The sequence below is a fragment of the Ostrinia nubilalis genome, chromosome 6 (genome assembly GCF_963855985.1).
Source record: "Ostrinia nubilalis chromosome 6, ilOstNubi1.1, whole genome shotgun sequence".
NCBI classification, from domain to species: Eukaryota; Metazoa; Arthropoda; class Insecta; order Lepidoptera; family Crambidae; genus Ostrinia; species Ostrinia nubilalis.
In genome coordinates, this window is record NC_087093.1 from 9,745,712 (window position 1) to 9,758,287 (window position 12,576).

Here is a 12,576-nt window from a genome sequence, read left to right on the forward strand (position 1 = left end):
TTCAAGGAATGGGATGATCCTCACGGTGAAACGCCTCCGTACCATTATGGCACGCACTATTCGTCGGCCATGATCGTCTGTTCATACCTTGTCAGAATGGAACCGTTCACGCAACACTTTCTGAGGTTACAAGGGGGCCACTTTGATTTAGCAGACAGGTATAAAAAGTTGTATTACCTACTATAGTTATTGAAGCACATAAGAAAGTTAATTTATTAATAATTTGGTAAAACACTTGTTACAGAATGTTCCATTCCATAAAAGAAGCCTGGAACTCAGCATCTCGGCATAACATGGCGGACGTGAAAGAACTTATACCCGAATTCTTTTATTTGCCAGAATTTCTAGTCAATTCCAATAATTTTGATTTAGGTAAGATCTTTTGCATTATATTCATTTTTAAATAATGTGTATTTTGACAAAAGGGCTTCTATCAGTGCCGTAGTTACACTATACCATCCGAGGCCCGTGGCAAGTTTATTGAGGGGGGCATATGCCATGATCAGGGGCCCGTGGCATTTTGCCAGACCTGCCACCCTGTAGTTACGCCACTGGCTTCTACGTTTTACAATAACATAAAGATCCAGCTTAGTTGATAAAAAATTATAAAGATGCCGTGAATATTCGTCATTGCGTGAAACTTAACTCACGAAACTTTAATTTCTTCGTACATATTCTTAATTCCAGCGACATTTTGTTGTAATGTTTTAAAAGCGTCGCTTTGGCATTATGTTACGTCTACGCTGATAATTTAAAACTTCATGCGGAGTTTAATTACGTCTTAACTGACTCAATTACGAAACACGTGATTAAATAACTTCGTGAACGCCAACAGGTAGCAAACAATCAGGGGTGGCACTAGGCGACGTGGTCCTCCCGCCGTGGGCCCGTGGGGACCCGCGTGAGTTCATTCGGCTTCACCGCGCAGCCCTGGAGTCGGATTACGTGTCCCACCGCCTTCACCACTGGATAGACCTGGTCTTCGGGTACAAGCAGCAAGGACAACCTGCTGTGGACTCCTGCAATGTGTTCCATCACCTGTTTTATGAGGGCAACGTGGATATTTACAAGTGAGTCAATATAATAGACACCATTCCCCAATAATTCAGAATCACAACTTTTTGAGTTGACAAAATAGTGACGTCACATGCTTGTATTTCCATACAAAATCTACGGGAGAGTTTCGTTTTGACAGTTTTTAAAAGTACGTCAATTGATCGGTGGTGTCAACATGGACTTCTACACTGCGTCAACTAGTCCAGATATAGTTCCAAAATACTGATCTGTCCTATCCATGACATTGACAGCGGGGCGCTACCGTCAATACCGGATCGCTGGTTCCGATTTTTGCCATGTTGGAAACCATAAAGTTGAACGATGGTAGTGCCCCCCTGTCATTGAGTTTGGTGGGACAGTTCAGCGTGGGTCATCTATAACAGATTATGAACATCAAAAAAGTAGTATGATACCCACAGAAAACTCACTCGCATGAGCAGAGCAAATAGTTACGTATAATATATGTATTATTATTATTTACTTTTAGCATCGACGATCCTCTAAAGAAAAACGCTACAATCGGCTTCATAAACAACTTCGGGCAGATACCAAAGCAGCTTTTTAAGAAAGCACATCCAAGTAAGAAGATGTCACAGCGAAGCTCGACAATTTTAGATCCAAACAATATCATTCCATCGCAAGGAATCACGCCTCCTGAGAAATTGTTCTTTCACAATTTGGAGAACTTGCGGCCTTCGTTACAACCTGTGAAAGGTAAAATATATTCGTAGCTTCTGAATTAGAATTGCTCTAGGACAATATAATAATTCCTATGTTCCTTTTCGCAGAGGTGAAAGGCCCAGTAGGCCAGATTTTGTACACGGAAAAGGCAATACTGGCTGTCGAACAAAACAAAGTGCTTATGCCTCCCTCATACAATAAGTACGTGGCGTGGGGATTCGCGGACCACTCGCTGCGTATAGGCAACTACGACAACGATAAAGCGGTGTTTGTGTGCGAGGCTGTGGCCCAAGCGTGTGGAGAAATTGTCGCCTGTGTCTGTCCTTCGGCCAAAACCATCGTTACTGCTGGAACCAGTACTGTGAGTAACCTAATTAACTGATGACTACATAATAAGGATATGTTTTTGCCAAATCAATGTTGGAACGTTGAGAGCTAATCTGTTCTATGACAGAACTCCCAGGATATTACTTTCGTCCTAAAATACTTTTCATCATTTTGCGTGATATCGTATTTATTCTCAAAAAATATTTTTTGAAAAAAAAAAAATGTTTGAATAACTTGTCAAAAATCTTTTTACGGTCTGCGTTAGTGCTGCACTCTAGCGACAACTATTGCAGTGATATTTCCTATTGATGGGTCATTTATTTTCAGGTTGTCACCGTATGGCAATACTGGGCCCGCCGGCGTCGACTCGCTGTCAAAGTGTGTCTGTACGGGCACGAAGAAGCCGTCACTTGCTTAGCCGCGAGCCCGGCCTACAACTTGGTGGTCAGTGGCAGTCGCGATGGACAGGTATGGTGTCTTATCTCCCTTAGTATTTAATCTTATCCAGTTCTACAAGAGGATTCATTATCATTTTAATTTTAATTGTTTCTTTAGGTCTTAGTATGGGACGTGGAGCGGGGCGCTTTCATACGTCAACTAGTTCCACCTCAAGGCATCATTCCGCCGCCACCCGTATCGGCGCTAGCCATCGACGAACTTACTGTAAGTACTGAAGTATTTATTAGTGTTTATGTGATGTGATAGGGCTAACACAGTAGCTTTTTGTAGCATCTAGCGTGCCACGCGTATTTTTTCTTCTTTCCATAGTGTTTTTTTTACAATAGGTGAACAATACGATCCGCGCTTACGTCACTTACTGCTCACTCCTGAATCCCTTGAGCCGGGTTCAGATGGGTGTAACGCGTAATGGAATGTATCGTGTAATGTAATCGAAATAGTATGGGCAGCACTTTACATTTAAAGCTCGCAGTGCCGCCCACATGTAGAATCCGTGTTACATTACACGGTGAATTTCATTACACATTACACCCATCTGCTTTGTGAATTCGAATCGAATTAAAACTGCGCGCCACCAAACGCCGCGCGTGTTTTGTTTTCGATGTTGTCTGTCTTTTTGCAACCCTTGAAAAAGATGCTGATAACAGTGATTGAGTAACTTGCGCTGAATCTTCTCAGCACTGGCTTATTAATTGTCCCGAAACAGTGGTAGGGTTAATACTGGGACGTTTAAAATGCTTTCTAAAAGCCTACTTGCAAAAATAAAATTAGTTCTGACAGCTAATCGTTTCGCTTCATCGTAGGGCGACATAGCGACCTGCAGCGGCAGCTGGCTATACGCGTGGTCGATCAACGGCACGCTGCTGGGCGCCGTGGACACGGTGGGCGGGCGCGAGCGCTCGCAGCAGGTGCTGTGCGTGGCCTTCAGCCAGACGCGCGAGTGGGACCCGCTCAACGTCGTCATCACCGGCTCCACCGACGGCGTCGTGCGGGTGAGCATATAGTGCTACTGTAAAGTCTGTTCGCCGAGAGTTGATAAATATTATGAAATGTCTTGCAATAGCGACTGTCGCTTAATTATCACATTCTGTATGGCGGACGTCGTTTGTCACAACGCGCACGTACGAGCCACGAAGCTGTCGTCAAGCGCCCCGGCCGGCGGGCGGCGGCGGCCACAGCGTGACCACTTTTAGTAGATTTCTACTTTTTTGGTAGATTTGAGGCAAAGAGAACGATGATTTAGTAGTGCGAAATCGTTTAGTAGATTTTGGTAGATAATTGGTATTTTTAGAACATTCTTATAAATGGTCAAAAAAAAAAAAGGTCAGGCCAAATAATCTACCAACTTTTTCATTATATCGACAAAAATAATTAGCGGGCCGCAATTTATAATGAGTTTAGAACCTCTGATATTTAATTTTTTTTATCAACTCTCGGCGAACAGACTTTAGTCTATCTATAGCACAAAATACAAATTATGCGGGGTGCGGTGGATACGGCGAAGCGAACACGAGCGCTCGGAGCAGGTGCTCGATATCTTCTGACGTTGATTTACAGATTAATTAAAAGAACTTGCAGCATCCCATTATACTTAGTCTGCGCGCACGAAACTGGCGACGGCCGAGCGATGGCGGGGCGACGCGACGGCGGAGCGGCGCGATGAGGAGTAGTATTGCGATCACCGTCATCGTCATGTTTCGTGCGCGTTACCATATACTGTCATGTTGTTGTATGCATCGCCGCCGCTCTACTGTCGCGTCGTCCCGCCATCGCTCGGCCGTCGCCAATTTCGTGCCCACAGACTTAGGGCGTGTGTTGACGAGCCTGCGCCTGGCCGTATAGAAACCAGCTCGTCAACACACGCCCCTAGACTGTCGCGTGTCATGTGACGTCATACTCAGCTGATTCCATACAAATAAAAGTAAGAATAATAATACACGTAGCTTGTTTCTCGTGCTGACACTATTACGAAATATAATCACGTGTCAAATAATCATAACATTATTAAAAAAATTACAGATGTGGTCCATAGACTACATAGAAGAAACAGTTGAGGAGCAACAAGAGCATCAGGAAAGCTTAGAAGCCGTCAGCATAGAGCCTACGACGAGTTCGCTGGACGTAGACAGGGACGCCGACCAAAGCAAGCTGTCGGTCCAGGAGAGCGAAGACTTCAAGTCCGAGACCGATGGCAGGTCGGAGAGCGAGATAAAGACTGAAGACGAACCGGCCAAGACCGAGGCAGCTATCAAGAGGGTGGAGGAACTAGTCAAGCAGATGAGCCTATCACAAGATGCAGATGGTAAGACTCGTTTAAAAACGCGTTTTTGGTTATATTTGATACTAGCTTTCCGCCCGCGGCTTCGCCCGCGTGGAATTTGGTCTGTCACAGAAAAACTTTATCGCGCGCGTCCCTGTTTAAAAAACCGGGATAAAAACTATGCTATGTCCTTTCCCAGGACTCAAACTATCTCTATGCCAAATTTTATAAAAATCGGTTCAGTGGTTTAGGCGTGAAAGAGAGACAGACAGAGTTACTTTCGCATTTATAATATTAGTATAGATTCAGCTTTTCTTTAGTTAGGCTACAGGCATAAATTAAATATTAAAAAAGCCTGTACGTAAGTTTATAGTAAACATCAAGATTTCCTTCATTATGTTGTGGTAGGATATCATAAAGATGAGATCTACCTAAAGTGAATGTCAATGTCGCACTTATGTTAGTTGATTAAAGTTGGTAAAGCAGACAAAGTCTCTATTGATATTCGACATTTAAATCAGATTTGATATTATGGTAAACCAAATTACGTTTACGAAAGAATCACTAATTTATTATTATCATTAATTAATTCCACAGGTAACCTAACGAAGTCAGGTTCCGAGAGCTCCCTATCAGACGCGTGCGAGACAACAAGCGCTAAAGAATCTGCGCGAAGACACGAGGAAAAAGACATCTGCAGCGACAATGAGGAATATACTGGTAGCCGCGACCGCGCCGTCGACTCGTGCGACGAGGCCAAGCAGGAGTACGACAACGAAAAGGACTTGGAGGCCGAAAAGGTGATTTAATACGGCTTCTTTTTAGCCAACGACAGACCACTGCTGCGATTCATGACAGTTAATATAATAAAATAGTATTGCTAATCGCAAGTCTTACCCAAAAAACGCACGAGCTACGAAGCACGATCTTTAGATTTTTTCGCTACTCAAGTGGTTGACTGAGGAGAAACCCGTGCACGTACCCGTGCGAATATATGTAAAAATTAATGTAAATAATGTAGCAAAAATAATGGGATATTTTATTTTTAGGAGGGTGCTCACAGAAACAAGCTGCAGAAACAAGGCAACATTGTACTGAGAAGGAAGTCGAAGGGGAACCCTTTGTACAGGAAAAGTAAGTTTTTTTTTTTTCAAGATTTTATGCATTAGTCTTGTCGCGCATATCTAACAAAGATCTAATTTAGAGATTGTTTAATGATTAATCAATTATATTTTTTGAAGAATTTGCTTCTTACAAATTATTAAGCCGAAAACCCCTCCAGCTGAATATTTACTTTAGTTTTTTAGTAATTTCTTGGTTCTAATCTATTATCATGCTTCTACCATGTCTATTCGTAAAAATATCTATTTTTTTGTTTGTTTTCGTGTGTTTTCGGTCCAAACGAAAGATTTTCTATCTTTTCCAGGCGGGGGCAGCATAGGCGAGTCCAGCGAATCCGGTTCGACCGAGTCCCGCGCTGCGTCCATGGAGGTGGCGGGTGAGGCCGGGCTGCGTGCCAGCAAGAGCGACACCAGCCTCACGGACTCTTTTGTCGTGCTGGCGCCGCCCACTCCGCCTGTTCCGGCGCCCGCTGTTTCCTCGCAGGACACAGGTATTTTGATGATTTAGGCTTCAAGTGTCTTATTACAAAAAAAAATAAACCCGGGAGGAACTCTGGTTTAAAACGACATTTCCATACTAAATGTCATTTTAAACCAGGGTTTTGAGCCCTGAGACTAACTTTTTGTAATAAGGGGGCTAAAGTCCGGTCGCCGAGCAGATAAAATTTCGTCCAATGACCCCAAGCTACCCCCCATCCTTATCGCTCGCGCGCAATTATATTGCTGTCGCGACTGTGCGACGGGTGGCCGCAGTGAGTGTGCGAGCGCTCCGAGAGATTTCAGCTCGAGTTGTCAAATCGCTTTGAATGCCTGGAGAACTGCGAGTCAGTGGACGAGATTAATATCGAGTTCGTAGAAACTGTCCAAGCGGGTGTGTCTAAATTCTTCAGACCTCTTCGTGAAGATCGGCCGCAAAAGCTAACCGACCACACCCTCAACCTCATGGAAGAACGACGTTCAATGACACTTACCAGCAAGAGTAACGTGGGACTTTAGCGCTTTTTAGAGCGCTTACACATTAGGCAACTAGCAGCGACAGACGCGCTGCCGATGATTTCTAACTAGCAAAAACCACACCAGTCTTACAGACTCTTTCGTGGTGCTGGCGCCGCCTACGACCCCGTCGGCATTGCACCCACTGGAAGCAACTGGGAAATAATTTACAAGTGACCTAGCCCCCACGCTTGTAAGATACGTATTTAAAACTACTGATAGCAGTGATTTGTAACAATTCTCTTTACACTAAGTGACCACCTCATCTGGCAACTATGTATCGCGCTAATATAAATTCACGCCTACTTGTTCTCCCACAGAATGCACCCGCAAGTGGGTCCGTCGGCTCGTGCTGCGCGGCAAGCTGACGATGCACACGGCGTACGAGCGGCGCGACAACGCCTGCCCCGCCTCCGTCACCGCCGTCGCCGCCGCCAAGAGCGGCCGCGGGCTCGCCGTCGGAGACGCCAGGGGACGGGTAACTATCATCATCATCATTATCATCATCAACAGTCCTTTAGTGCTGCGCGGCAAGCTGACGATGCACACGGCGTACGAGCGGCGCGACAACGCCTGCCCCGCCTCCGTCACCGCCGTCGCCGCCGCCAAGAGCGGCCGCGGGCTCGCCGTCGGAGACGCCAGGGGACGGGTAACTATCATCATCATCATTATCATCATCAACAGTCCTTTAGTGCTGCGCGGCAAGCTGACGATGCACACGGCGTACGAGCGGCGCGACAACGCCTGCCCCGCCTCCGTCACCGCCGTCGCCGCCGCCAAGAGCGGCCGCGGGCTCGCCGTCGGAGACGCCAGGGGACGGGTAACTAACTATCATCAACACATTATTATGTTTACACAATGTCACATTGATTCGATTGATTTGATTCACTTAAGCCCGATTCGACCAAATGTTATCCGAGAATAACTTAGGGTATTACCACAGAATAATAATAAGTACTACGTACAGAAGTTTTACTTCGCGAAGGTATTTAAAAAAATGTATGCTCAATGTCATTAACAATATGGTGTAATTTAGCTTGTCTCAAGAATCAAGCAAGTTTGTCAGAAGTTTTGTTGACAAACGTCAGTGATCGGTACTGCGCCGAAGCTACAGGGCTGACTTCGGTAAAATGATGTGACGTGAGGTGCCAATCTGCAGAAAATGGCGGAGGAAATACATGATTTAGCATGAATTATCATGAATAATATTAACTACTTATTTACCTCTCAGTGTCTTCAGGCAACTTAAAAAAGTACATTCTGTGTTTTTATTATTATTTAGGCAGTTAAATACTGCACAGTATTTAGTACACCATTTTCTTTATTTTTTTCCATCATACACAAGAATACGCGTGCGTGAGTCAATGTTCGCTCGTATGTGAGGCCTTGTCGAATAGTACTCTTGTAGGGGGCAATCGTGCGTGTTTTATTTTCGATGTAAACTCGCGGAGATGAACAGGCCTGGTATTACTGGCATATTGACAGTTTCAGTATGAGAAAATTATGTCAAAAGGTCGAATAACTGACGATTTATTCTGAGATTAATATTTACTCTTGTTTGGTCGAATCCACCCTTAATATTGTTTGGGTTCTAATCTGGGGTGTTCGATCGAAATCTTTTTTTTTTTTTCAAAAATAAATTTATTTATTTATTTATTAGGTACACCAATGAATGAATATAATGAATCAAGTAACAAAAATTGCTATTATTTTTGCATTTAAGAACATCTATTTTTTAAATGTATTTCATAATGTTGACCTAAAAATCATGTAAATGTTTCAGATATTCCGCTGGTCGGCGCCCGATATGTCGAGCGTGTCAGGCGCTAAAGGCGGGCCTGCCGACCACTGGGTGCGGGACGACACCGCGCCTTACTGCACACAGTGTCAGGTAATAAATAACTAACCTCATATTAAAACAGTGTTCTAGACCTCTTCTAACATATACCGATCGTTTGGCCCGATTCTAATGTGTATGAAGAATCAATCGGTAATTCGTAACGTGCGCACTTCCAATGACTTCAATACACGCCCATACTGATTAACTAAACCATCGGCCGACAAAAAATCGTTGGTCTGCGCCTAGGCTTACTTGATAGGATCGCAACTCAGCGATTTGTCATTTGATGTTTAATCACTGTCATCCGATTAAACCAAACTTCAAAATAGGTAATAGGTGAATACCGCAGAGACAACGATTGAATACGCATAAAAACGAAATTAAATCTAAATCGAGCAAAAATTAATAGTGAATGCGAAAAGTGACTCCTGCGATCAAATCGCTTGCATGTTGTTGAATTTTTGTTACGTGAATTAGGCCACAGTTTACTGCGACGTGTCAACTCAACGCGCCAGAGCCTATCCCAACTAATATTATAAATGCGAAAGTAACTCTGTCTGTCTGTCTGTCTGTCTGTTACGCTTTCCCGCTTAAACCTCGCAACCGATTTTGATGAAATTTGGCATAGAGATAGTTTGAGTCCCGGGAAAGAACATAGGATAGTTTTTATCCCGGTTTTTGAAACAGGGACGCGCGCGATAAAGTTTTTCTGTGACAGACAAAATTCCACGCGGGCGAAGCCGCGGGCGGAAAGCTAGTACTGTATATGTACTTAAATATTATACCTTTTATATCCTTTCAGGTGCGGTTCACAGCGCTAGAGCGGCGGCACCACTGCCGCGAGTGCGGGCGCGTGTTCTGCGGCCGCTGCAGCCGCTACGAGGCGCCCGTGCGCCGCCTGCGCGCGCTGCGGCCCGTGCGCGTCTGCCAGCGCTGCCACGACCACATACACGGCAAGAAGGAATAAACTAACCATTACAAGTAACTGGAGCGACGTCTGGTGCGATGAACATGTTCTAAGAAACCATCCGATCTTTAAATTGTGTTAAATAACGATCTCAACAAGATAATATTATGTATACTGCAAGTCTGGGTCATCTGCGCAGAAAATTGCGCGTGCGCGTCTTCTAGCGCTGCCACAACAACATACACGGCAAGCGGTGTAGATTCCCACCCCAACCGACGCGATACTAAAGACATGTAGCCGAGTGAGATGTACATGAATATACTGCGGAACTGGGACCTTTCTATCTGCGCAATGAGGGCTATCGTTTTTATACTTAACAGTTGGCACCCTTGGCGATTGACAGGACCTTACTCTACAGTGGCGCCATCTTGATAAGTGCAAATGCGATAGTCCTCCTACCACTTTAGCGCTCACCAGTTGGTGCCACTGTCTTCGCTACTAGCAAGTGACAGGACCTTACTCTACTCTAGCGCTAAAACGATAGCCCTCATTTGGCCCATGCCCGTTTGCTAGCACTACCACGACAATATACATGGCAATTAGCAACAGAGAATACATCACCACACCTAAATCGACACGAAACTAACGTAACAACTCGAACGATAATGATGCTAGTCTCTGCGTCGCAACCTGCGACGCCGCCTACTTATCACCCTGCTGCGATACTAAAGCCAGTGGGATAATGGCGAGATAAATGGTATCTTTCCTGCGTAGTAATCATGTAATCTATCGATCAAATTGCTTTATTGTTGATCACGGGTACAAAACTAATTATTATATTAAGAGCAGAGGTGGAATTGTGTAAAGCAATCGTAATCATTTGACAGTTCATAACGTACGATAAAGTCAGTTAAACAAAGCGTTTGACAGAATAATCGTACGTTATGAACTGTCAAATGATTACGATTGCTTTACACAATTCCACCTCAGATCTGTATTCCTCATGTAAAGGTAAACTTAAAAAACATAACCCTCCTTCTGGCGCAGTCGGGTAATAAAGTGTTTATATTGAAGAGACGGTTATTGGTTTATACATATTATGTATTTTAAGTTAATAATATGTATGTATTAACCTATTCAGTCAATTTTATCGTACCTACTGTTTTCCTTTAAAAAGTAGGGACTTAAAAAGAACGAGCCACTGTTGCTTGAATTGATGAGTATATTAACATTAAAATTTATGGATGTAACAACTTTGATTTAAAGAACGATCGAGGGGAAGACTGTATTTGTTTCAGTTTGCACTGTACTTTATTATTTTTTATGATGCACAACAATTCTCTCTTATTCCTTAGTTTCCTCATTTTAAAATTTTAATTTATTATATTTACATATACTTTTTATTTTTCTTACTATTTAAATTCTTTGTCAACGGTACACTGGAACCATCCATTTAACTGTTGTGGAAATATTTCAAAGCGTCCTAATGTTAATATTTGTGAGCTCCTAGTCCATTTACTGATTGAATACGTATGAGACCCGTTTATGTCGAACAAATATTAATAAAATAAGGTTTAATAGCCGTGCACAAAAAGTGAAATATTATTTTACATCGTAATATTTATACAATTCATCATAATAAAGAATCCATCATTAGACGTGCCAATAAATTACTATTTTAAGACATTAGAAATAGAACTGTTTTTATTGAAGTATGGGAAAGTAGAGCATATTTATTTATTATTTTTAATTTCGAAAATCATATCTCCAAATCAATATTTATCTTTACACGATACCTTCGCTAATACTAACACAATTTTAAGATTACCGAGTTCCAATCAAGAGTGCGTTGAATTAAATGTTATTATGATATTGATAATTATAATAATATCGAATAGACTGTGTCAGTTAACATTTAAAACGATTTATTTCGTGGCGCAAATAATTGACATCTTGCACGCATTGGGGGTGGTTAATTTGACGCTGGCCCCGCTTTCGCTACTCTCATGTTAGCGTGTAGTGAAAAGACATTTAGACAAATACAAATTGCCGAATTCATATTTTTTCTGTTTATGGTTTTTAAATACACTAAAATTATGAGAACATGTTACGTGTTATGTGTGTTAGTGAATTAAATTGTATTTCCTAAATGAAAACGGCATAAACTCAAAATATACAGGATGCAAGGAATGTTAAGTTATGATGTGTGTCTTTAGTGTCTTAATTTATTTTCCGAAAAAATGTAGTAATTTTATGATCCCAAATTCGAGTCAGCGATTTAAGTTTACTGAAGTTGTAGACCTATCCCTTACATCCTGTTTATATCCATTGTTGTGAGTCTATGAATTAAAAGAACAGTATGTTATGTTCCATGAGTGTATATTAATAATGTAATGATATAATCAAAACAAGACGTTAAAGAAAAATATAACAAAATCAATTTAAATGAGTCTTGCCAATAAATTAAAAATTCTACAAATTTTGTCTATAGAAATCAGTATTAATAAATCTAAGGAATCTAAAGATTTTTATTACAAATTAATAATCAGATTGGTTATTTATGATCTCGATCTATTCAGTTTGAATGGGACTTAGAAAAACTAATGTATTGATATTAATTAAATTGTGATGTGATTATTGAGGACTAAACAAATGTATTAATATTATAATTATTTGAAATGATTTTTTTCGTATATTAATTTAAATGTGATATATTTTTATTATTTTAGAAGCTTTGTGAAATGATGATATTTATAAAACTTTATTATGTCATTATCATTCCAGTTTTTTTGGAATTATAACTATCCATTATGAATTGTATGAACTAGTCATATTTATGTATTATATTTATGTTGTGTTTAGTTAGTTAGATACTAATGTTACTTTCTGCTTTAGTATTTGTTTTACTTTTTAACTATCTGCATTTTAGGTA

The 12,576-nt window shown here is 41.8% G+C and overlaps 1 protein-coding gene across 1 annotated transcript in view; it reads left to right on the forward strand.

Moving 5' to 3' along the window:
* The window catches only part of LOC135072821 (WD repeat and FYVE domain-containing protein 3), a 36,198-nt gene extending 26,494 nt beyond the window's left edge, over window positions 1-9,704 (forward strand). Inside the window, exons 42-56 of the mRNA XM_063966858.1 lie at window positions 7-158; window positions 245-372; window positions 836-1,070; window positions 1,544-1,770; window positions 1,845-2,098; window positions 2,392-2,532; window positions 2,620-2,727; window positions 3,327-3,515; window positions 4,543-4,825; window positions 5,381-5,583; window positions 5,833-5,917; window positions 6,210-6,395; window positions 7,218-7,717; window positions 8,681-8,788; window positions 9,540-9,704. Of these exons, the coding sequence (XP_063822928.1) occupies window positions 7-158; window positions 245-372; window positions 836-1,070; window positions 1,544-1,770; window positions 1,845-2,098; window positions 2,392-2,532; window positions 2,620-2,727; window positions 3,327-3,515; window positions 4,543-4,825; window positions 5,381-5,583; window positions 5,833-5,917; window positions 6,210-6,395; window positions 7,218-7,717; window positions 8,681-8,788; window positions 9,540-9,704 (2,964 nt within the window). The remainder of the gene's footprint in view (window positions 1-6; window positions 159-244; window positions 373-835; window positions 1,071-1,543; window positions 1,771-1,844; window positions 2,099-2,391; window positions 2,533-2,619; window positions 2,728-3,326; window positions 3,516-4,542; window positions 4,826-5,380; window positions 5,584-5,832; window positions 5,918-6,209; window positions 6,396-7,217; window positions 7,718-8,680; window positions 8,789-9,539) is intronic.
* Window positions 9,705-12,576: the final 2,872 nt, after the last annotated feature.